Below are 17,500 nucleotides of genomic sequence, written 5' to 3'. Positions count from 1 at the left end.
AGCCCCGCCCACTTTCCTTTAAGCCCTGCCCACTTTTGCTAAGCTTCACCCACTTTTTGTGAGGTATTTTTTCTAAGCCACGCCCAATTTTCTAAGCCCCACCCACTTTGCTAAGCTCCGCCCACTTTTCATGAGGTATTTTTTCTAAGCCACGCCCACTTTTCTAAGCCCCGCCCACTTTGTTAAGCTCCGCCCACTTTTCATGAGGTATTTTTTAAGCCACGCCCACTTTTCCTAAGCCCCGCCCACTTTCGCTAAGCTCCGCCCACTTTTCATGAGGTATTTTTCTAAGCCACGCCCACTTTTCTAAGCTCCGCCCACTTTGCTAAGCTCCGCCCACTTTTCCTAAGCCCCACCAACTTTTGCTAAGCCCCGCCCACTCTTACATCATTTCCAGTTCATCTCTGACTCACATAGAAATCACTAGAAAATCACAGGATGTTATGGTTTTAAAAAATTTCCCAATGAAGGCTTGCCTAGGCTTGCCCAGGGAATTTCCAAAGGAAACCACACCCACCAGTCTTTCTCTATAAAAGCTTCAAACCCAGGCTCCATTTTAAACATTTGTTTTTGCTGGCAATGGTGTGCTGTGTGCTTGCCTGGAACTCTCTGTCGAGTATGGAACTAAACCTTCAAGTTGATGAACTGGATTCAAACCTCTTATCTGTTGAGGTAAGATTTTTATTTTCCTATTTTCAAACTTTGATTGAAGCATACTCATTTAATAATTAAATAACTTAATTAATACATTATTATTTTCTCTCACAGGAAATTGTATCTGAAATACAAAATGAAAATACTGCTTTTGCTACAACTTGGAGCGAAATTGTTGACTTGGTTGAAGACCTTGTGAGCGACCAAGACCTACAGAACGAGCAAGACCTTGAGTGGGATGACTTTGGTGTTCCTTGGAACTCTCTGTCTTGTATGGAACTAAACCTTCAAGTTGATGAACTGGATTCAAACCTCTTATCTGTTGAGGTAAGATTTTTATTTTCCTATTTTCAAACTTTGATTGAAGCATACTCATTTAATAATTAAATAACTTAATTAATACATTATTATTTTCTCTCACAGGAAATTGTATCTGAAATACAAAATGAAAATACTGCTTTTGCTACAACTTGGAGCGAAATTGTTGACTTGGTTGAAGACCTTGTGAGCGACCAAGACCTTGAGTGGGATGACTTTGGTGTTCCTTGGAACTCTCTGTCTTGTATGGAACTAAACCTTCAAGTTGATGAACTGGATTCAAACCTCTTATCTGTTGAGGTAAGATTTTTATTTTCCTATTTTCAAACTTTGATTGAAGCATACTCATTTAATAATTAAATAACTTGATTAATACATTATTATTTTCTCTCACAGGAAATTGTGTCTGAAATACGAAATGAAAATACTGCTTTTGCTACAACTTGGGGCGAAATTGTTGGCTTGGTTGAAGACCTTATGAGCGACCAAGACCCACAGAACGAGTTCGTCCTTGATGACCCAACCAAAGAGTTATACCTTGGAGACCAGCAAAATCCTGAAAAAGAGTTTTACAGCAATAGTACTCATTGTGAGTTATCAAGACAATACCCACTGAACAAGTTATACATTGATGAGCCAGAATACAAGTTTTACCTTGGAGACTCACAAATTTTGAAAAAATCAGTAAATGAGTTCTGCCTTGATGGTTTAAATAACTACCTTGGAGACTCAGGAAAAGGGTTCTGCCAAGATGGTTCTAAATATGGGAACTACCTTGGAGACTCACAAATTTTGAAAAAATCAGTAAATGAGTTCTGCCTTGATGGTTTAAATAACTACCTTGGAGACTTGGAAAGTTGGGTTTATTTTGAAGACTTGAAATGCCACCACTCTTTGGGATTTAAACCTATCAAGAAAGTTCTTACTCCCTCTTTCTATGTCATCAAACCTGAAAGCCTTAAAAGACAGAATTGGAAGAAGAGAAAAAAAAAAAAAACGTAAAATATATATATATATATATAGGTGGAAATCTCATTTTGAAAAAGACTGTGTTGGGTGAGGATTGAGTTGGGGTTGAGATTTTGAATGTGAGGGTTGGGGTTGAGATTTTGAATGTGAGGGTGGGACACACACACACATACACATCAACAAACAAAAGTTAAGCCTTGACTATTCAGTTGAGGATTCTGTGTTTGGGGTTCACAGATCTAAGAACGTCCACCCCTTGACACACATTATATACTTGTACACCTCGGACTTGGCCCTCGAGTGTCCACAAAGGTGTATTATCTGCTTAGTTTTGTCTTTTGTAATTCCTGTGAATAAAATGAACCTAAAATCTCTTCCCCTTCCAAATCATATATTTTATAAGTCCAAGGAACTGTATCTATTACATCAACAATTTTAAAAAGTTCTTTCGTCCATCGTTCAGTAAAACCCTTTTCAAAATGAGATTTCCACCTATATATTCTTACGATATCACCAACTTTGAACTTAGGTTTTCTGACATTAATCTCTTTTTCATATTTTAATTTTGTAAATGTTTCTGATGGTTTCATATTTGTTGACGTGTGAATCGTGTCATTATACTTATCCACAATATCCTGAATAAAAGATGACCATTGTTGTGGACCGAGTTGTGTGAATTTTTTATATAGTCTCTCTTTTAAGGCACGATTAAAACGTTCAACAACAACTGCCTTCCCTTCATTAAAGGTACTGTATAATGTAATACTGTTATTTTTTGTCTTGTTATAGTTCATAAATCTCTTAGTTATTATCTAAATATCTTAGATAATATAAGAGATAATATCTCTTATATTATCTAAAATTCATAAATGTCTTGTTATAAAACTCTCTACCCTCATCAGTCCACAATTTTTTAGGTTTTCTCTTACTTTTATTAAATATCTGTTGAAAAGCTAACATAAGAGTATTACCTGTTTTGTTTTTTAAAGGGACAACCCACGCATATCTACTCCTCAAATCAATAACGGTTAAAGCATACTTGTACCCCTTATCATTATTGAGTTCAATCAAATCAGCAGACCAGATATAATCAACTTCCTTGGAATAAACTTTCCTTCTCTGAAACTTTGTGAATATTGGTTTATGTAATTCATCAGCTAATTGCTCTTCAGTCTTAATGGCATCATTAGAGCCTATAAGTTTTTTGAATTTCCAAGTCCAAGTTTCAATTTAGCACTAATCATCTTCTTCACGATGAACCTATCAACTTTTTCTCTCAAGGTTGGATTTTGTATCAGAGACAAATTATACAACATTTCTCTATCGGCTTCATGCTTTTCTTCCAACGTTGTGGTATTCCCATAATCAATATCGTGTCTCATGCACACTTCATCAACTCTATTGATTGGTTAACTCCAGGATTTAGGATTGTCTGCCTCATCTAATCTTTTATCCAAGTTTGTGCCTGGACCACAGAAAGAATACCCTGGAAGATGTAATTCCCCTGGAATTCCAGTAGTTGTAAATTTACTTCCTGATAAAAACTTTTGTATATCTCCTCCGAGTTTGTGTTTGGAGATAAATTGATTTTTTTTTGAACCACACACCGAACATATACCTTTTTGTATAACCCTGTTATTTTTACTTTTAATATATGAAATATTTTTAGTATTAGTTTTCTTTTTACATTTGAGACAATAACTCATTTATTTATGAGAAAAATTCCTGCAGAGTGCAAAAACCTTTTTAGTTTCCAACATGCACATTTGAATCTTAATTTTTAAAACATAAAGAATCCTTAGAAATGCCTTCACTCTCTCCTCCATTTATTTAAGAAAAAAAAAAATGAAAAACTTGAATTAAAATCCATATCTTGTCGATGCTAATAGTCTTGTCGAAAGTATTGCAAATAGACTTGTCAATCCTTTGTTTTCCTCCTCGGTGGGTTGAGTTATTTTCTGTAATACCACCAATCTTTTTTTAATCTCACTGGTTTCCATATTTTGATATTTATTTTGTCTCGCTCTTTCCTCACTCTCCTTCTCCCTCTCCTTCTCTCTCTCCTCCTTCTCTTTCTTCTCCCTCTCCTCCTTCTCTCTCTTCTCCTTTTCCTCCTTCTCTTTCTTCTGCCTCTCCTCCTTCTCTTTCTTCTCCGTCTCTCTCTTCTCTCTTTCCTCCCTCTCTCTATTCTCTCTTTCCTCCTTCTCTCTCTTCTCCTTTTCCTCCTTCTCTTTCTTCTCCCTCTCCTCCTTCTCCTTTTCCTCCTCTTCCCTCTCTTCTTCAACTCCTTCCTCATCCCTTACTATCCTTGAATCGTTTACACCCCATAGAATATTATACATATATTCATCAGGATTTCTTGTTATTCCTGTATCCAAAATATTTTTTTTTACAACAGGAAAGCAATAAAATTTCTTTTGAATTTCTAAAAGAGCCTTACCTTTTCTTAACCTTATAATTTTTTCATTATTTAACATTCTAATTAAATCTAAAGTTGTCGGTTTATCAACATCAGCATAATGCCAATCTTTTATTGAAAATACCTCATTCTTATGTTGTAGAACATATTTATTAAAATAACGAATACCCTTTTCTTGAAGGTATGCTTGGACACAGAAATGATAATTTTCTTGAAGCCTTCTTGCTGTCATTTATGTATTAGAAATATATGTTAGAATAATATTATGGCACGAAACACCTCCCCATCTTCCCATAGTTCAATCATTTTGTATTTCCTTACTTATTATATATAATCCTGTTTTTTCTGTTTTCATGAGATAAACAAGGGCAAAACCATTATTATATTTACCCTTATTAAATTCTTTTATTTGTTGTTTACTAATCGTGGCTCCACAAAACTCATTCTCGATACCAAGTGCATAATATTCTTCCTTACGAGACTGATTTAATTGTTCCAGGTCTTCGAGGTTAATTTTAAATGACCAATTATACCCTAAATCATTCATATCATACCCCCATTGTTCTATTCTCATACAAACGATACGCCCTTCTTTATAAAAATTTATTTTAATTCGAACTGTGAATTCTGTATGACCTGGAGATAATATCAACACTTCTGTATCTTTGGAATACACAGCCGTTTTATTTAAGTATATATATTGTGATAAATCGTTTAATCTCACCAAGTCATTCGCGTCAGTCGGGCTTGGATAATTTTTTAATTTATAAGCATTTTTCATGTTAATATTTTTGTTTATATTATATTTATGTCGTTCAGCCTGTGCCTTTGTATAATAATTTGATAAATCAATATCCCGTTCTTGAGATACACCAAAGATAGAACCATCTTTACCAACATAAGTCATTTATATTAGATTAAAAATAATATCATAAAATTTTTTATTTTTGTTGAGTTGAAATAACACATATAGACATAATTGACCACAACACTTGGAATTTAATTCTTGGACTTGAAATGTTTGATAAACACCATTCTGTAAGAATTTTATGACTTCAACAGGTGGTGGAAGACCAAAACTATCAAAATAATATTTGTCTTGACTATTAAAAATACAAACCCAATGAGTACCGTTCCCATCATTATCTTCTAAGTTCATAATAATATTCTTTGTATGTTTCGGCACATTTGTTATTTCATCTCTCATACAAATAACCACATTATGAATTTTTAATTTCTTACAATATTTGGCAAGTTGTAAATTTGATGTTGTATTCTTTCCAAATTCTTTCAACCACTCATCAATGCTCATTTATTTATTGGAAAGATATAATCCATTACCTCTTTTTGTTAATTTTACACCTGCTTGTGCTATAGAAGAAAGCATATCTCCAACTAACAATCTCGCTTTATCAGGCAGACCTTCAAGTTTTTCAGCAAAATCTACAATTACACCACTTCCACTAATTTGTTTCTCCAACTCTTTGTTATGTCTTTCCAATTCTTTTTGAGCCTGGAGTTGAGCCTTCCTTTCGTTGGCAGTTTTCACCGCTGTTGAAATACCACCCGTCAATGCTCCAACCGCACTGAAACCAGCAAATAAAGGAATTAGAAATGGGAGAAATCCTCCACTCGTCTCTCTTATTGAATATTTTTTTTAACATTGGTTTTGTCATTTTAATTTTAAGTGAGCCAGTGTCATTCAAGATTTTAACCTGTTCTCTTGTGAGCAAAACATCAATTCTTACTGCTCCTTTTCTCTGAATTGTATTAACGTTAATCGTACAAGGCTTTTGATTTTGAACACAAGATGATAGTTTATGAAGATTGATTTGATTAACATATACCCCAGTTGGTACTTTGCCACTCATTTATTTAACAAAAAATTATGTGAGACTAATCATCACACCATTATCTGTATTAATCTGCAATTCTGTTTCTTCCAAAAGCAAACAATATGTATCAACTTCTTCACTCTCTCCTCTTTCAATGTATAGGGAAGTATCCACTCGATTAGACTTTATAGTTTCCTTTTGAGCGCTCAGGTCAAACGCATAGATTGTATACAAACTTTTAAATGCTGTCATATCTAAAATAGGTTCTTTATTTCCATTACTTTCACACACCTTTTGGTAAGACTTGTATGCTTCAGCAAAATCATTTTTTCCCAATTAATTTCCAATCTATCTCGTGGATAAAATGTTCCATCTAGAGAAACGCGAAGTTGTTTCACCTTAGCATTATCACTCAATGCATTATTCTTATCAGTCGCAGTATCACCATCTGGCTTTTTAAAAATCATCCACAGATATCGTGGCTTTCCTTCCAGAACACCCAAATTCCACGTGTAAGTAGTTTGATTGAGTTTAACGTGTTGACATCTTCTTTTGAGGTATGATACACTGAGTGGTTTCTTTGAGTTTAGTCTTCGATTCAACATCTCTTCTGTTTTAAGATTAGGAGTATATTCACTGATATACCAACTCATCTCCTCAATGACAAATTTATTCTGTTCTCCAAAAGCACTACCAACACCAAAAAGCAATCTATTTTCATTATCATTCCTTTGTAGTTGAAATCTAATTTTAAGACCATACAGAACTTTATCATAATCACAAAATCCAAATATACCATTAAGAGGAACTGCCACAGTAAAACTATTTTCTGCTTTTGTATCATCATTATACATTCCTTTCCTTTGAATATATCCAGGGTCTGTGTTTGTTCCCGTTGACATATCAGGAATAAAACCTTCGACAGACCCCTTTTCCATTCTATCACTGAATGTATAGAGTGTAAATTTCATCATTTCAGATACAGCAGAGACATAATCAACCGCTTCAACTTCTTGTGTTCCAATATACAATCGCACACTATCAAACATTTTCCAGAAGAAATCATTTACAAGTGTAGCGTTTGTGTTATTCCCAGCCTTAGTGAATTTAAATTTACACAACAGGAAACTTTCGGAGAGATTCAAATAGGTTTGTTGATTATTTATTTCAAAACTTTTTGTACCATTTGTATTCCAGTCTGTTCCAGTTATTGCATTTACCTTGAAGTAATCTTCTTTTTTAGTGGAGTTTGAGATAATAATAGTATCATCCAAATCATAGATACTATCAATTGCTTCCATACTTGTATTTATTTAGGAAAAAGATGTTAAAACTTTTGAAACCCTGATCCAAGTATTTGAATTATTTTCTGTCGTTCTTGGGGGGACAACTGAGTTTTACCTTTCTTAATTTCTTTTATTGCTTGTAATTTATGAGATTCCTTCTGAGCATCTTTTATACTCTTTACAGCACCTGCAACATTTCCCACAGCAGAAGCAGTTGAACCAATTAGGTCTTTATGTTTAAGAATAGTTGAACCAATACCCATGAGAGTATCAATTATCCCATCTCCTCTAAATTGATGTCCGACACCCCTTTGTCTCTTAGGTTTATAGTATCCTCTACTAAGATACATACCTTCACCCTTGTAGTACGGGGAAAGGAACATCCCATCCCCTGTAATTATTTTATATTTTCCCAACTCGTGTTTCCTCACAATAACCATCGTATTTATTTATTGGAAAACTTCACGTAGGTGAATTCTGATGGATATAACTTCTCCATTAAAATAAATCACACGATTATCTTGGTCGGTTATCCTAAAATTTACTCTGTGTATGGTTTTTCCTGACACAGGTAGATAAACCAAATTTTTAGGTTCCATATTGAATTTATAACCAATTGGGGTTGAGTATGCGCTGAATGAAAATATTGTATTTGTTTTTTTTCCATCATTATAAGCACCATCAATCAAATCACAGTGAATTAACACCGAATTTATTCCTGAGGATATTTGAATGACATTATCACTGTAAAACGTCCCATTAGTTTCAATCTATTTTGAGGAGAAACCCAATAACTCTCTAAATGAATTATCAATTGTGAAATCAACCTTGTAGTTATTTTTAACTTTAATCGTTGATTTTGAAGTATGTTTTTGAATGTTTATAACAATATTTTTTGGTTCATCACCCTGTTCTTTCATAAGACGAGCAATTTCGGAAGATATTTGAGAAATCTCGTATGCTCCGGGTGAGACTGTTATAGTTTTGTATCCACTTCCCGGATTATAACTAAACTTGTCATTTTTCTCGGTTATATTAAATAAGGTATTATAAGTTTCCATGGACAATAAAGATGCCTCATATTCTTTTGTTGTGTCAAGTTGTAGTGGGTATGGGAATGAAGATGTGTGGTCGCTTGTTGTGAAATTAAAACTCAGGATTGTGCTTCTCATCCTATTTAATATGAGATAAATGTCTTTATATTGAGATTTATTAATTATTTTCATGTTCATCAACTGGTCTAAAATGGCTGATGCTTCATTAAAACAATTGTTATTTCCAGCCTTCTTACTGCCTAACAACAATAAGTCTATTAACTAATTGCGATGGGTCATTTGGAAGAAAACTAATACCTGAACCAAGGATACTTAAAGCCTGAATAATGAGTCTCTCCTTCTCATTCTTCCTACTTTTACCAGAAAGAATAACCTTATAATTTAGAATGTTCACCAAATCAATATATACTCTATCATCATTATTTTCCATATCCAATGGTTTATCAATATACTTTGATTCATCCCTCACAGTTGAACCTTGTCTTCCATCTTTTGTGAGAAGAAACATTAATCTCGGAGTTAGTTTAACAGGGGGTTGAGCAGAACTTAAGAACCTTAATTCATCATTAAATATCAATACCTTTTCTTGAACAAGATGAAATATTGCTGGTTGTTCTGTTGGAATGAGTCCTGCTTTGGTTTTTGAATCCGCTGAATATTCATTGTTTTGAATAGCATTCAAAATATAATCAGGGGGTTGATTAATCTCTTCCAGTTGTTGAAATAAACCTTCATCATCATATTCTAATTCTCCTAAATGCTCTAATTCTTCCTCCGTCATTTGACTGAAATCTTTTAACATTTGAAGCTTTCTGGGAGTATATTCTACTGTGGGAACTGTGGAAACATCTTTCATTTTTCTTGGGAAGTTTTTAAAAGTGGTTTAAAAAATTTCTCTTGTTTTCTTTCAAATGCTTCTTCGCCCGTTAGTTTCTGTCTGCGTTTCTTCTTTATGTCTTCCTGTTGTTTTACAACTTTTGAAACCAACTCTTGATGTTCCTTAAATCTTCTTGCTCTTTCTTTTGTATCCATTTATTTATTGTAAAATATCATTTAATGAATTGTAAAGATTAACAGGGAAATTTTCCTTTTCTTCATCATTCAAGTAGATGTGTTCAAATAAATCCTTTTCTTTAAATATTTCATCAAATTCTTTATTAACATTAATGCGAGTTGTAATTTCTTCTTCACTAATACTTGCATCTCTGCTTTTCATACGTTTGCGTTGAGTTTCTTCATCAACATCAAAACCGAATGATAAAATCTTCACTCCGCTCAGATATTTAATAATTTGTCTCGTTCCTTCTGGATTAGTTTCTAATATCCCAACACCACCAGATTTTAGTTTCCTTAACTCACTCTTACAATGTGAATATTTTGTTGTACCAAGAAAAACCTCCTCAAATATTTGTCCTTCATTCCTCAATCGCATATGTTCCTCCACTGAAATATAGTGATAATCTTCACCTTTTATTACTCCAGGTCTTATTGCTCTAGTTGTTGTTGATACAATGCGTATCACGGGGTGTTTTTTAAGTAAATTTACAATATTCTCATTTGTACTACACAAGAACCTTGATTTATGAAAGTTTTTTCCAGAAGCAGATTTACCCACAAGATTTATAATAATAGTTGTCATTTATATATGTAATTGTTTATAAAACAAAAAATATATCCCTTAATATCTCATCTTGTTTCACAACAATATATTTATATTTTTCAGTCGTGTGCTTCATGTAATCCTCAAATTTCTTTTTACGACATAATGTAGAACAATTATCTCTCCAAAAATTATTGATATCTATTGAATTTAACTTGAATAAAATAAAAGTATTAGCATTGTTTCTGATGGAACGACGAGGAAGTTGAAAGTACGATTGACTAAGATAAATACAATTACAAGAAGAATGTCTCCCTCTTGTGTAGTAGCTGTCCATTACCGTTTGGTTTCTCTCATTAACACAATCATCAAAGATAACGAGGTTCTTTTTTGATTTATCCAAATCTTGGGGAGACGGTATATCATCCTTATTATCACTAAGAATACAAGTTATAAGATTTGATTTCTTTTTACATCTCTGTGTATCACAAAATAGTTGAATTATATCTTCAATGTTATAATCATTTAGGTTTTTTGACGTTTAAATAAACCGATTATATCTTCTTTTTGAAGACCAGCATTAAAACCTTGTGAGAGTAGTTGATACTCTGGTTGAAAACTCGACTTTGTGAAAATTATTAAATTATCATAATCTAAAAAGTTGGGAGTGAGGAGCATTTTTAAAAGTAAGCAGGTTTTTCCACATCCACTTGAACCAACTATGAGACATCTTAATGAATTTGGGAGATTTTTATGGTTGTTAAATTTTATCTTATTTTCCCAAATAGGTAAAAAATCATTCATTTATATATTTGAAAAACAGGTTATTTAATTTATTATTGGCTTTTTTAGAAACTCTATATTTTATCCTAAGTTCAGGTTTAATTTCAAGATAATCCATTATTTTATTTATACAATATCTTGTGTTGATATTTCCCTGAAAATTACATCCATGAATAATATACAACAACAATCCTTTGAACATTTCTCTTATACGTTCAGTTTCTTCCCTTGTAAGGAAAGGTGTGTTATCACCCTCATACTTTACATTCATTTCTCTAATCAATCTTGTAAAGTAATTCATTTTTGGTGTAAATCTAAAAGAATTATTTTCCTTTTTATATTTTTTATTATCATTAATTAGAAGATAATTACAGAATATACATTGTTTATAGGCTTTTGACTCTGTGTTTAATCCCTGTCTTTCACACGCAGGACAATTCTCAAATTTGTCATATGGAGAATCAGGAAAGTCTAGCATATTTATAAAGTAAAACTTTACTTAAACTGAAATTCATCTATACTTTCAGTTGTATATTACCATCGATATCGATATACTTTTTCATTATCAGATTCAACGACAACATTTTTTATATTAAAGGTAATTTTAAAATTATCGTTAACTACTATTGAACGAAATGTCATTTCACCTGATATATTAACATCCTTTATTTCATCAGGATTTACATCTTTAGGGTTGTTGAAAAAAATACAAATTTCTCCTTGCATATTACAGATGGTCTTATCTTTTCTTTCTAAAGCTTCATCCATAAGGTTTTTGTTCTTTGATACTTTTTCTTGTTTCATTGCTTTTTCTAGTTTTGAATATATTACTAGAAGGAGAGGAGAAACTTTTGTTAGAGATACTTTAATTGATGTTCTACCAGGTATACTAAAAGCCCTTCCACTGAAGGAAATTGAAGAACTCATATTATTTACCATAATAGTTTTTATCCAATAGTTGTTATATTTATCTTTGTTCAATTTTACATCCTTGACATATTTCTCAGTATCTTTAACAGATGAAGAGATTGATTGAAACTTGTCTTTTGTGTCTTGAAACATTGTATTTATTAAGTGAAAAAGTTGGAGGATAAAATGTTTTTAAGCACAGATTCACCTATAAATTAAACGAAATTTTCATCAAGAAAATTTTAGTTTAAGCAAAGTTTTATTCTATAAATATGGTGAATACAACGTACTGCGATGTTTGTAATCACGAATATAAACATTATAGAAAACACCTCTGAACCAACAAACACACATTTAATCTATTTCATCAAATATCTCCTCTTGAGTTGGAAAGAAAACATTGTGATATCTGTTCAAAGGATGTTTTGAAGAGTAGTTATAATAAACATCTTCAATCACAAAAACACAAGAAAAATGAGTTTAAAGTAAAGGGAGACTATTATATTGAAAACACTGATGGGGCATTTAAAGGGCATATAAAAATAAGGATTTTTCAATTTGGAGAACCCGGTCCATCATCAATAGCTGAATCAATTGAAATAGTGAAACCCGATGTTGAAAAATTTATTAAAAAGACATTAAAAGAAATGAAAACTTTAAAGTTTTATATGGGAGTGAAAATGAATATGAAAAGAAAAGATGAAGAACATACTCCTTATATGAGAACAGGTCTTCATTTTATAACATCATTTCAAGATTTTTTGAATAGTGGGGTTTATGAAGAACTATCAATACAAGAGGAGGATGTTGATAATACAGTGGTAGGAAGTGGATTCAATATTAAAAAAAATCATCTTTTTAGATATACACATTCTAAAATCAAACCCTCTTAAAGCTTCTTCTTATATTGAATTACCAAAAGAAATAAAACTAAAGAAGGCAGTTGTTAATATTAAGAACAATGATAATAAATGTTTTCTCTGGTCTGTTCTTGCTCACTTTCATCCACCAAAATGTAATTCAGAAAGAGTAAAACAATATATGAAATATGAGAATACCTTGGACATTAAAGATTTTAAATTCCCAATGCCACTAACAGATATTCCTAAATTTGAGAAAAAGAATAATCTTTCTATTAATGTATATGGATTAACGGATACAAACAAAGTTCAAATATTAAAAATTTCAAACAACTATAAAAATGAAGAAACACACATTGACCTTTTATATTTTAGTGTTGGAAAGAATTCACATTACACATACATCAATAATTTATCAAGATTAATCTCTTCTCAGGTATTCAGAACAGCAAACAAAATATATCCTTGTAAGCGATGTCTTAATTCATTTCATACAAAAGAACGATTAGAACAACATTCAAAATATTGTAGTAATCATAAATCAGCTGTAATTACAATGCCTAAACCTGGTGAAAAGATTTATTTTGAAGATTATAATAAATCTATCATGCACCCATTTGTGATATACGCTGATTTTGAATGTATCCTTAAAAAGATAAATACTGCTTCTCCTAATCCAAAAGAACCATATACAAATAAATATCAAAAACATATTCCTTGTGGTTTCTGTTATTATATCAAATCATCTGTTGGAGAAAAGTATAAATAACTTGAACATTATCGTGGAAAAAATGCTTCACAAGAGTTTGTAATACGATTAGAAAAGGATTGTATAAGACTCACTAAATTAATGAAAGAAACAAATGAACCGATGAAATTAACCAAAGAAGAAAAATTAGAATTTAGAATGAACAATATCTGTCATATTTGTGAGGGGGAAATTAAGGAGTCTAAAGTTAGAGACCATTGTCATCTTACTGGTAAATATAGAGGTCCCTCTCATTCCTGTTGTAATCTTAATTATAAATTACCTTCTTTTATTCCAGTCTTTCTTCACAACAGTGCCAACTATGATACACATCTATTTATAAATGAACTTTCAAAAACACCAGGGAATATTTCTGCCATAACAAACACAAGTCAAAAGTATATTTCATTTTCAAAAATGATATTCACAAAACCTTTAACTCATATTAGGTTTCTAGATTCTTACAAGTTTATGGGAACACCACTAGCCTACCTCGCATCAAATCTAAGCTCCACGGACTCTTTTCCAAATCTTAATTCATTCTTTCCAAAAGAGGAAATTCTCACTAAAGAGGAAATTCAGATTAAAGAGAGAATTCAAAGTAAAGAGGAAACTCTAATTAATGAAGAAATTCTAACTGAAGATGAAATTCTAATTATAAAGAAAATTCGAACTAAAGAGGAAATTCAGATTAAAGAAGGAATTCTTACGAGAGAGGAAATTCAAACAAGGAATGAAATTCAAAGTAAAGAGAAAATTCTTGCAAGTAAGGGAATTTATCCTTATGATTATATGGATTCATTTATGAGATTTAAAGAAACACAACTTCCTTCAAAAGAAAGTTTCTATAATTACCTTTATGAAGAAGAGATAAGTGATAAGGAATATAAACACGCACAAGAAATATGGAAAATATTTAAGATAAAGAACCTTGGAGAATATCATGATTTATATCTAAAAACAGATGTTTTATTGTTAGCTGATGTGTTTGAGGCTTTTAGAACACTCTGTCATAATAAAAATTGTTATGGATTAGACCCTGCCCACTATTTCACAGCTCCTGGTTTAGCTTGGAGTGCAATGTTGAAAATGACAAAACAAGATATAGATTTAATCAGTGATGTTGATATGCTTTTGATGATTGAGAAGTCCAAGAGAGGTGGAATATCACAAGTATGTTCAAAAAGATATGCGAAAGCAAATAATAAATATCTCCCAAATTATGATAGTGAAAAAGATAGTAATTATTTGATGTATTTTGATGCTAATAATTTGTATGGATGGGCAATGTCTCAATCTCTGCCTTATGGTAAATTAGAGTGGGTGGAAGAAAAGGATTATGAAAAGGCTTTGATGAATATTGTTATTTCTTCTCAAGAGGAATTGAATGACGAAGAAGAAGGTTATTATTTTGAAGTTGATTTGAGGTACCCGAGTGTTCTTCATAATAAGCATAAAGACCTTCCTTTTGCATGTGAGAAAGAAACCCCAAAGAAAGAATGGTTCAGTGATTATCATAAAAGTTTTAATATTAAAGCCAAATCAACAGAAAAGTTATTAACAACATTCTATGATAAAGAGGGATATGTTTTACATCAGAGAAGCTTAAAACAGTTTTTGAGAGAAGGATTGAGAGTAGCTAAAATTCATAGAGTTTTAAAATTTAAACAAAGTCCTTGGGTGAAAAAGTATATTCAATTCAATACAGATATGAGAGCAAATACAAAAGTAAAATTTGAAGGGGACTTTTATAAATTAATGAATAATGCTGTATTTGGAAAGACTATGGAAAATGTTAGAAACAGGCAAAACATTAGATTCGCAACATCTTGGAAAGAAGCTTCGAGATTGATAAATAAACCAAGTTTTGAGAGAGAAGAGGTTTTTCAGAGAACTTTTCTGCAATTCTTATGAAAAAGGAAAGTATTGTAATGGATAAACCAATTTATATTGGAACAGCAGTTCTTGATTTATCAAAGATATTGATGTATGATTATTTGTATAATGACTTAAAGAAAGAGTATGGTGAAAATGTTTCATTGTTGTATATGGACACTGATAGTTTTATCCTAGATATAAAAACTGATGATGTTTATGAAGATATGAAGAAAAATATTGGAGTATATGATACAAGTAATTTCAGCAAGAAGAGTGAGTTATTTTCCAAAAAGAATGAAAAGGTTATTGGTAAGTTTAAGGATGAGTTGGGTGGAAAAGTAATGAGTGAGTTTATTGGATTGAGAGCAAAGGCATATGCTTATAAGTATGGTGAACAGATTGATAAGAGGTTAAAGGGAATAAAGAAATATGCAATTAAGAAATCAATAACTTTTAGAAATTATTATAATTGTTTGATGAATAAGAAAGAAGAATATAGGAAAATGAATACAATAAGAAGTTATAAACATAACATATATAGTGAAGAAGTAAATAAAAAGGCATTAGGAGCCTTTGATGATAAGAGATTTATTTTAGATAATGGAATAGATTGTGTTCCATATGGATATTGTATGATAGAGTAAATAGAATAGATTGTGTTTTAACGATGGGAAGATGGGTTAGGGTTTTTTAAGGGCTACCGCCACGTTTTTTCACAATATATAAATGGTTAAACCAAGTATTAATCAAACTAAAGAGTGGAGAAAATCTCAGTCTTGGTATATAAATGGAAAACATAATGAATGTGAAAAATATCAAATAAGTCTTATTGAAAAAATAACTAAAACAAAGGTAAATAAAACAAATAAGCGAATCAATTTAAAAAGTAGTAAGTTAGAGGATGTAAAGAAAAAAATGAATATCCTTGAATGGACTGAAAACTTTGATGGTTATCAATTAAACAATGAAAAAACAATTTACTATAATCTCAAAATGATATGTGGCTCAGGAGGTGGTCAAACAAGAGCATTAAGAGAAGTTTATCATTTCGTAATGGCACAAAAGGGGTATCTTAAAAAATATAAAGATTCAAATGTTTTGTTTGTCAATATTTTAGATGGGGATTACTGTGCAAAGAAAATTAGACTATTGAAGGAATTTGAGAATGAACAAATCTTTATAGGTTCAATGAGTGAGCTGTTCAACCCCCAGGTGTTCAATTCAATGAGGTTCAACCTCCAAGTTAAAAGGGGAGACAAATAAATATACCTTGGGATAAAAAGGGGGTTTATTTTTAGGGAAGAAAAAGGGGAATCGCTGAAAATCCCCCATTCATTTACATGGGGAAAAGTGAGCCAGAATCAGTATTCTTACCCTACTCATACATATATATATATATATATATATATATATATATATATATATATATATATATATATATATATATATATATATATATATATATATATATATATATATATATATATATATATATATATATATATATATATACATATATATACATATATATATATATATATATATATATATATATATATATATATATATATATATATACATACATATATATATATATACATATATATATATATATATATATATATATATATATATACATATATATATATATATATATATATATACATATATATATATACATACATATATATATATATATACATACATATATATATACATACATATATATATATATATATATACATATATACATATATATATATATATATATATATATATATATATATATATATATATATATATATACATACATATATATACATACATACACATACATATATATATATATACATATATATACATACATATATATATATATATATATATATATATATATATATATATATACACACATATATATATATATATATATATAAATATATATATATATATATATATATATATATATATATATATATATATATACATATACTGAACAAAAATATAAACGCACCAACCTAAATATCTAAGTCAAGATTGCCCTTATGGGAAAATGGTCAAACCGATGATATGTTTGAGCAATGGTTCCTTTGTTTGGCTAAAGACAGATGTTCCCATTGAAATTGACCACTCTGAGTGTGTGGACTCACACGTTGAGTAATCCTTCCCATGAGCACCATGGGGCT

The 17,500-nt window shown here is 30.9% G+C and overlaps 2 protein-coding genes and 1 long non-coding RNA gene across 5 annotated transcripts in view; 1 reads left to right on the top strand and 2 right to left on the bottom strand.

Annotated features, from left to right (window-relative positions):
• LOC147035272 (vomeronasal type-2 receptor 1-like) overlaps positions 1–17,500 on the bottom strand; it is a 296,355-nt gene that overhangs the window by 122,090 nt on the left and 156,765 nt on the right. The gene's annotated exons all lie outside the window — the stretch shown is intronic.
• On the top strand, positions 399–2,599 carry LOC147035274 (uncharacterized). Of its 2 annotated transcripts, XR_015061937.1 has the most exons (3): positions 399–981; positions 1,078–1,272; positions 1,369–2,599. It is a non-coding gene; the product is annotated as an uncharacterized LOC147035274 (long non-coding RNA). The 2 variants fall into 2 exon arrangements; XR_015061935.1 differs by having other exon boundaries at positions 1,078–2,599.
• The window catches only part of LOC147035273 (uncharacterized), a 34,070-nt gene continuing 19,323 nt past the window's right edge, over positions 2,754–17,500 (bottom strand). The window contains exon 4 of the mRNA XM_085878572.1: positions 2,754–2,761. Within this exon, the coding sequence (XP_085734698.1) occupies positions 2,754–2,761 (8 nt within the window). The remainder of the gene's footprint in view (positions 2,762–17,500) is intronic.

The sequence above is a fragment of the Eptatretus burgeri genome, chromosome 1 (genome assembly GCF_056783735.1).
Source record: "Eptatretus burgeri isolate ZD-2024b chromosome 1, Ebu_testis_v1, whole genome shotgun sequence".
Lineage (NCBI taxonomy): Eukaryota > Metazoa > Chordata > Myxini > Myxiniformes > Myxinidae > Eptatretus > Eptatretus burgeri.
This window is presented reverse-complemented; position numbering and strand designations above follow the sequence as displayed.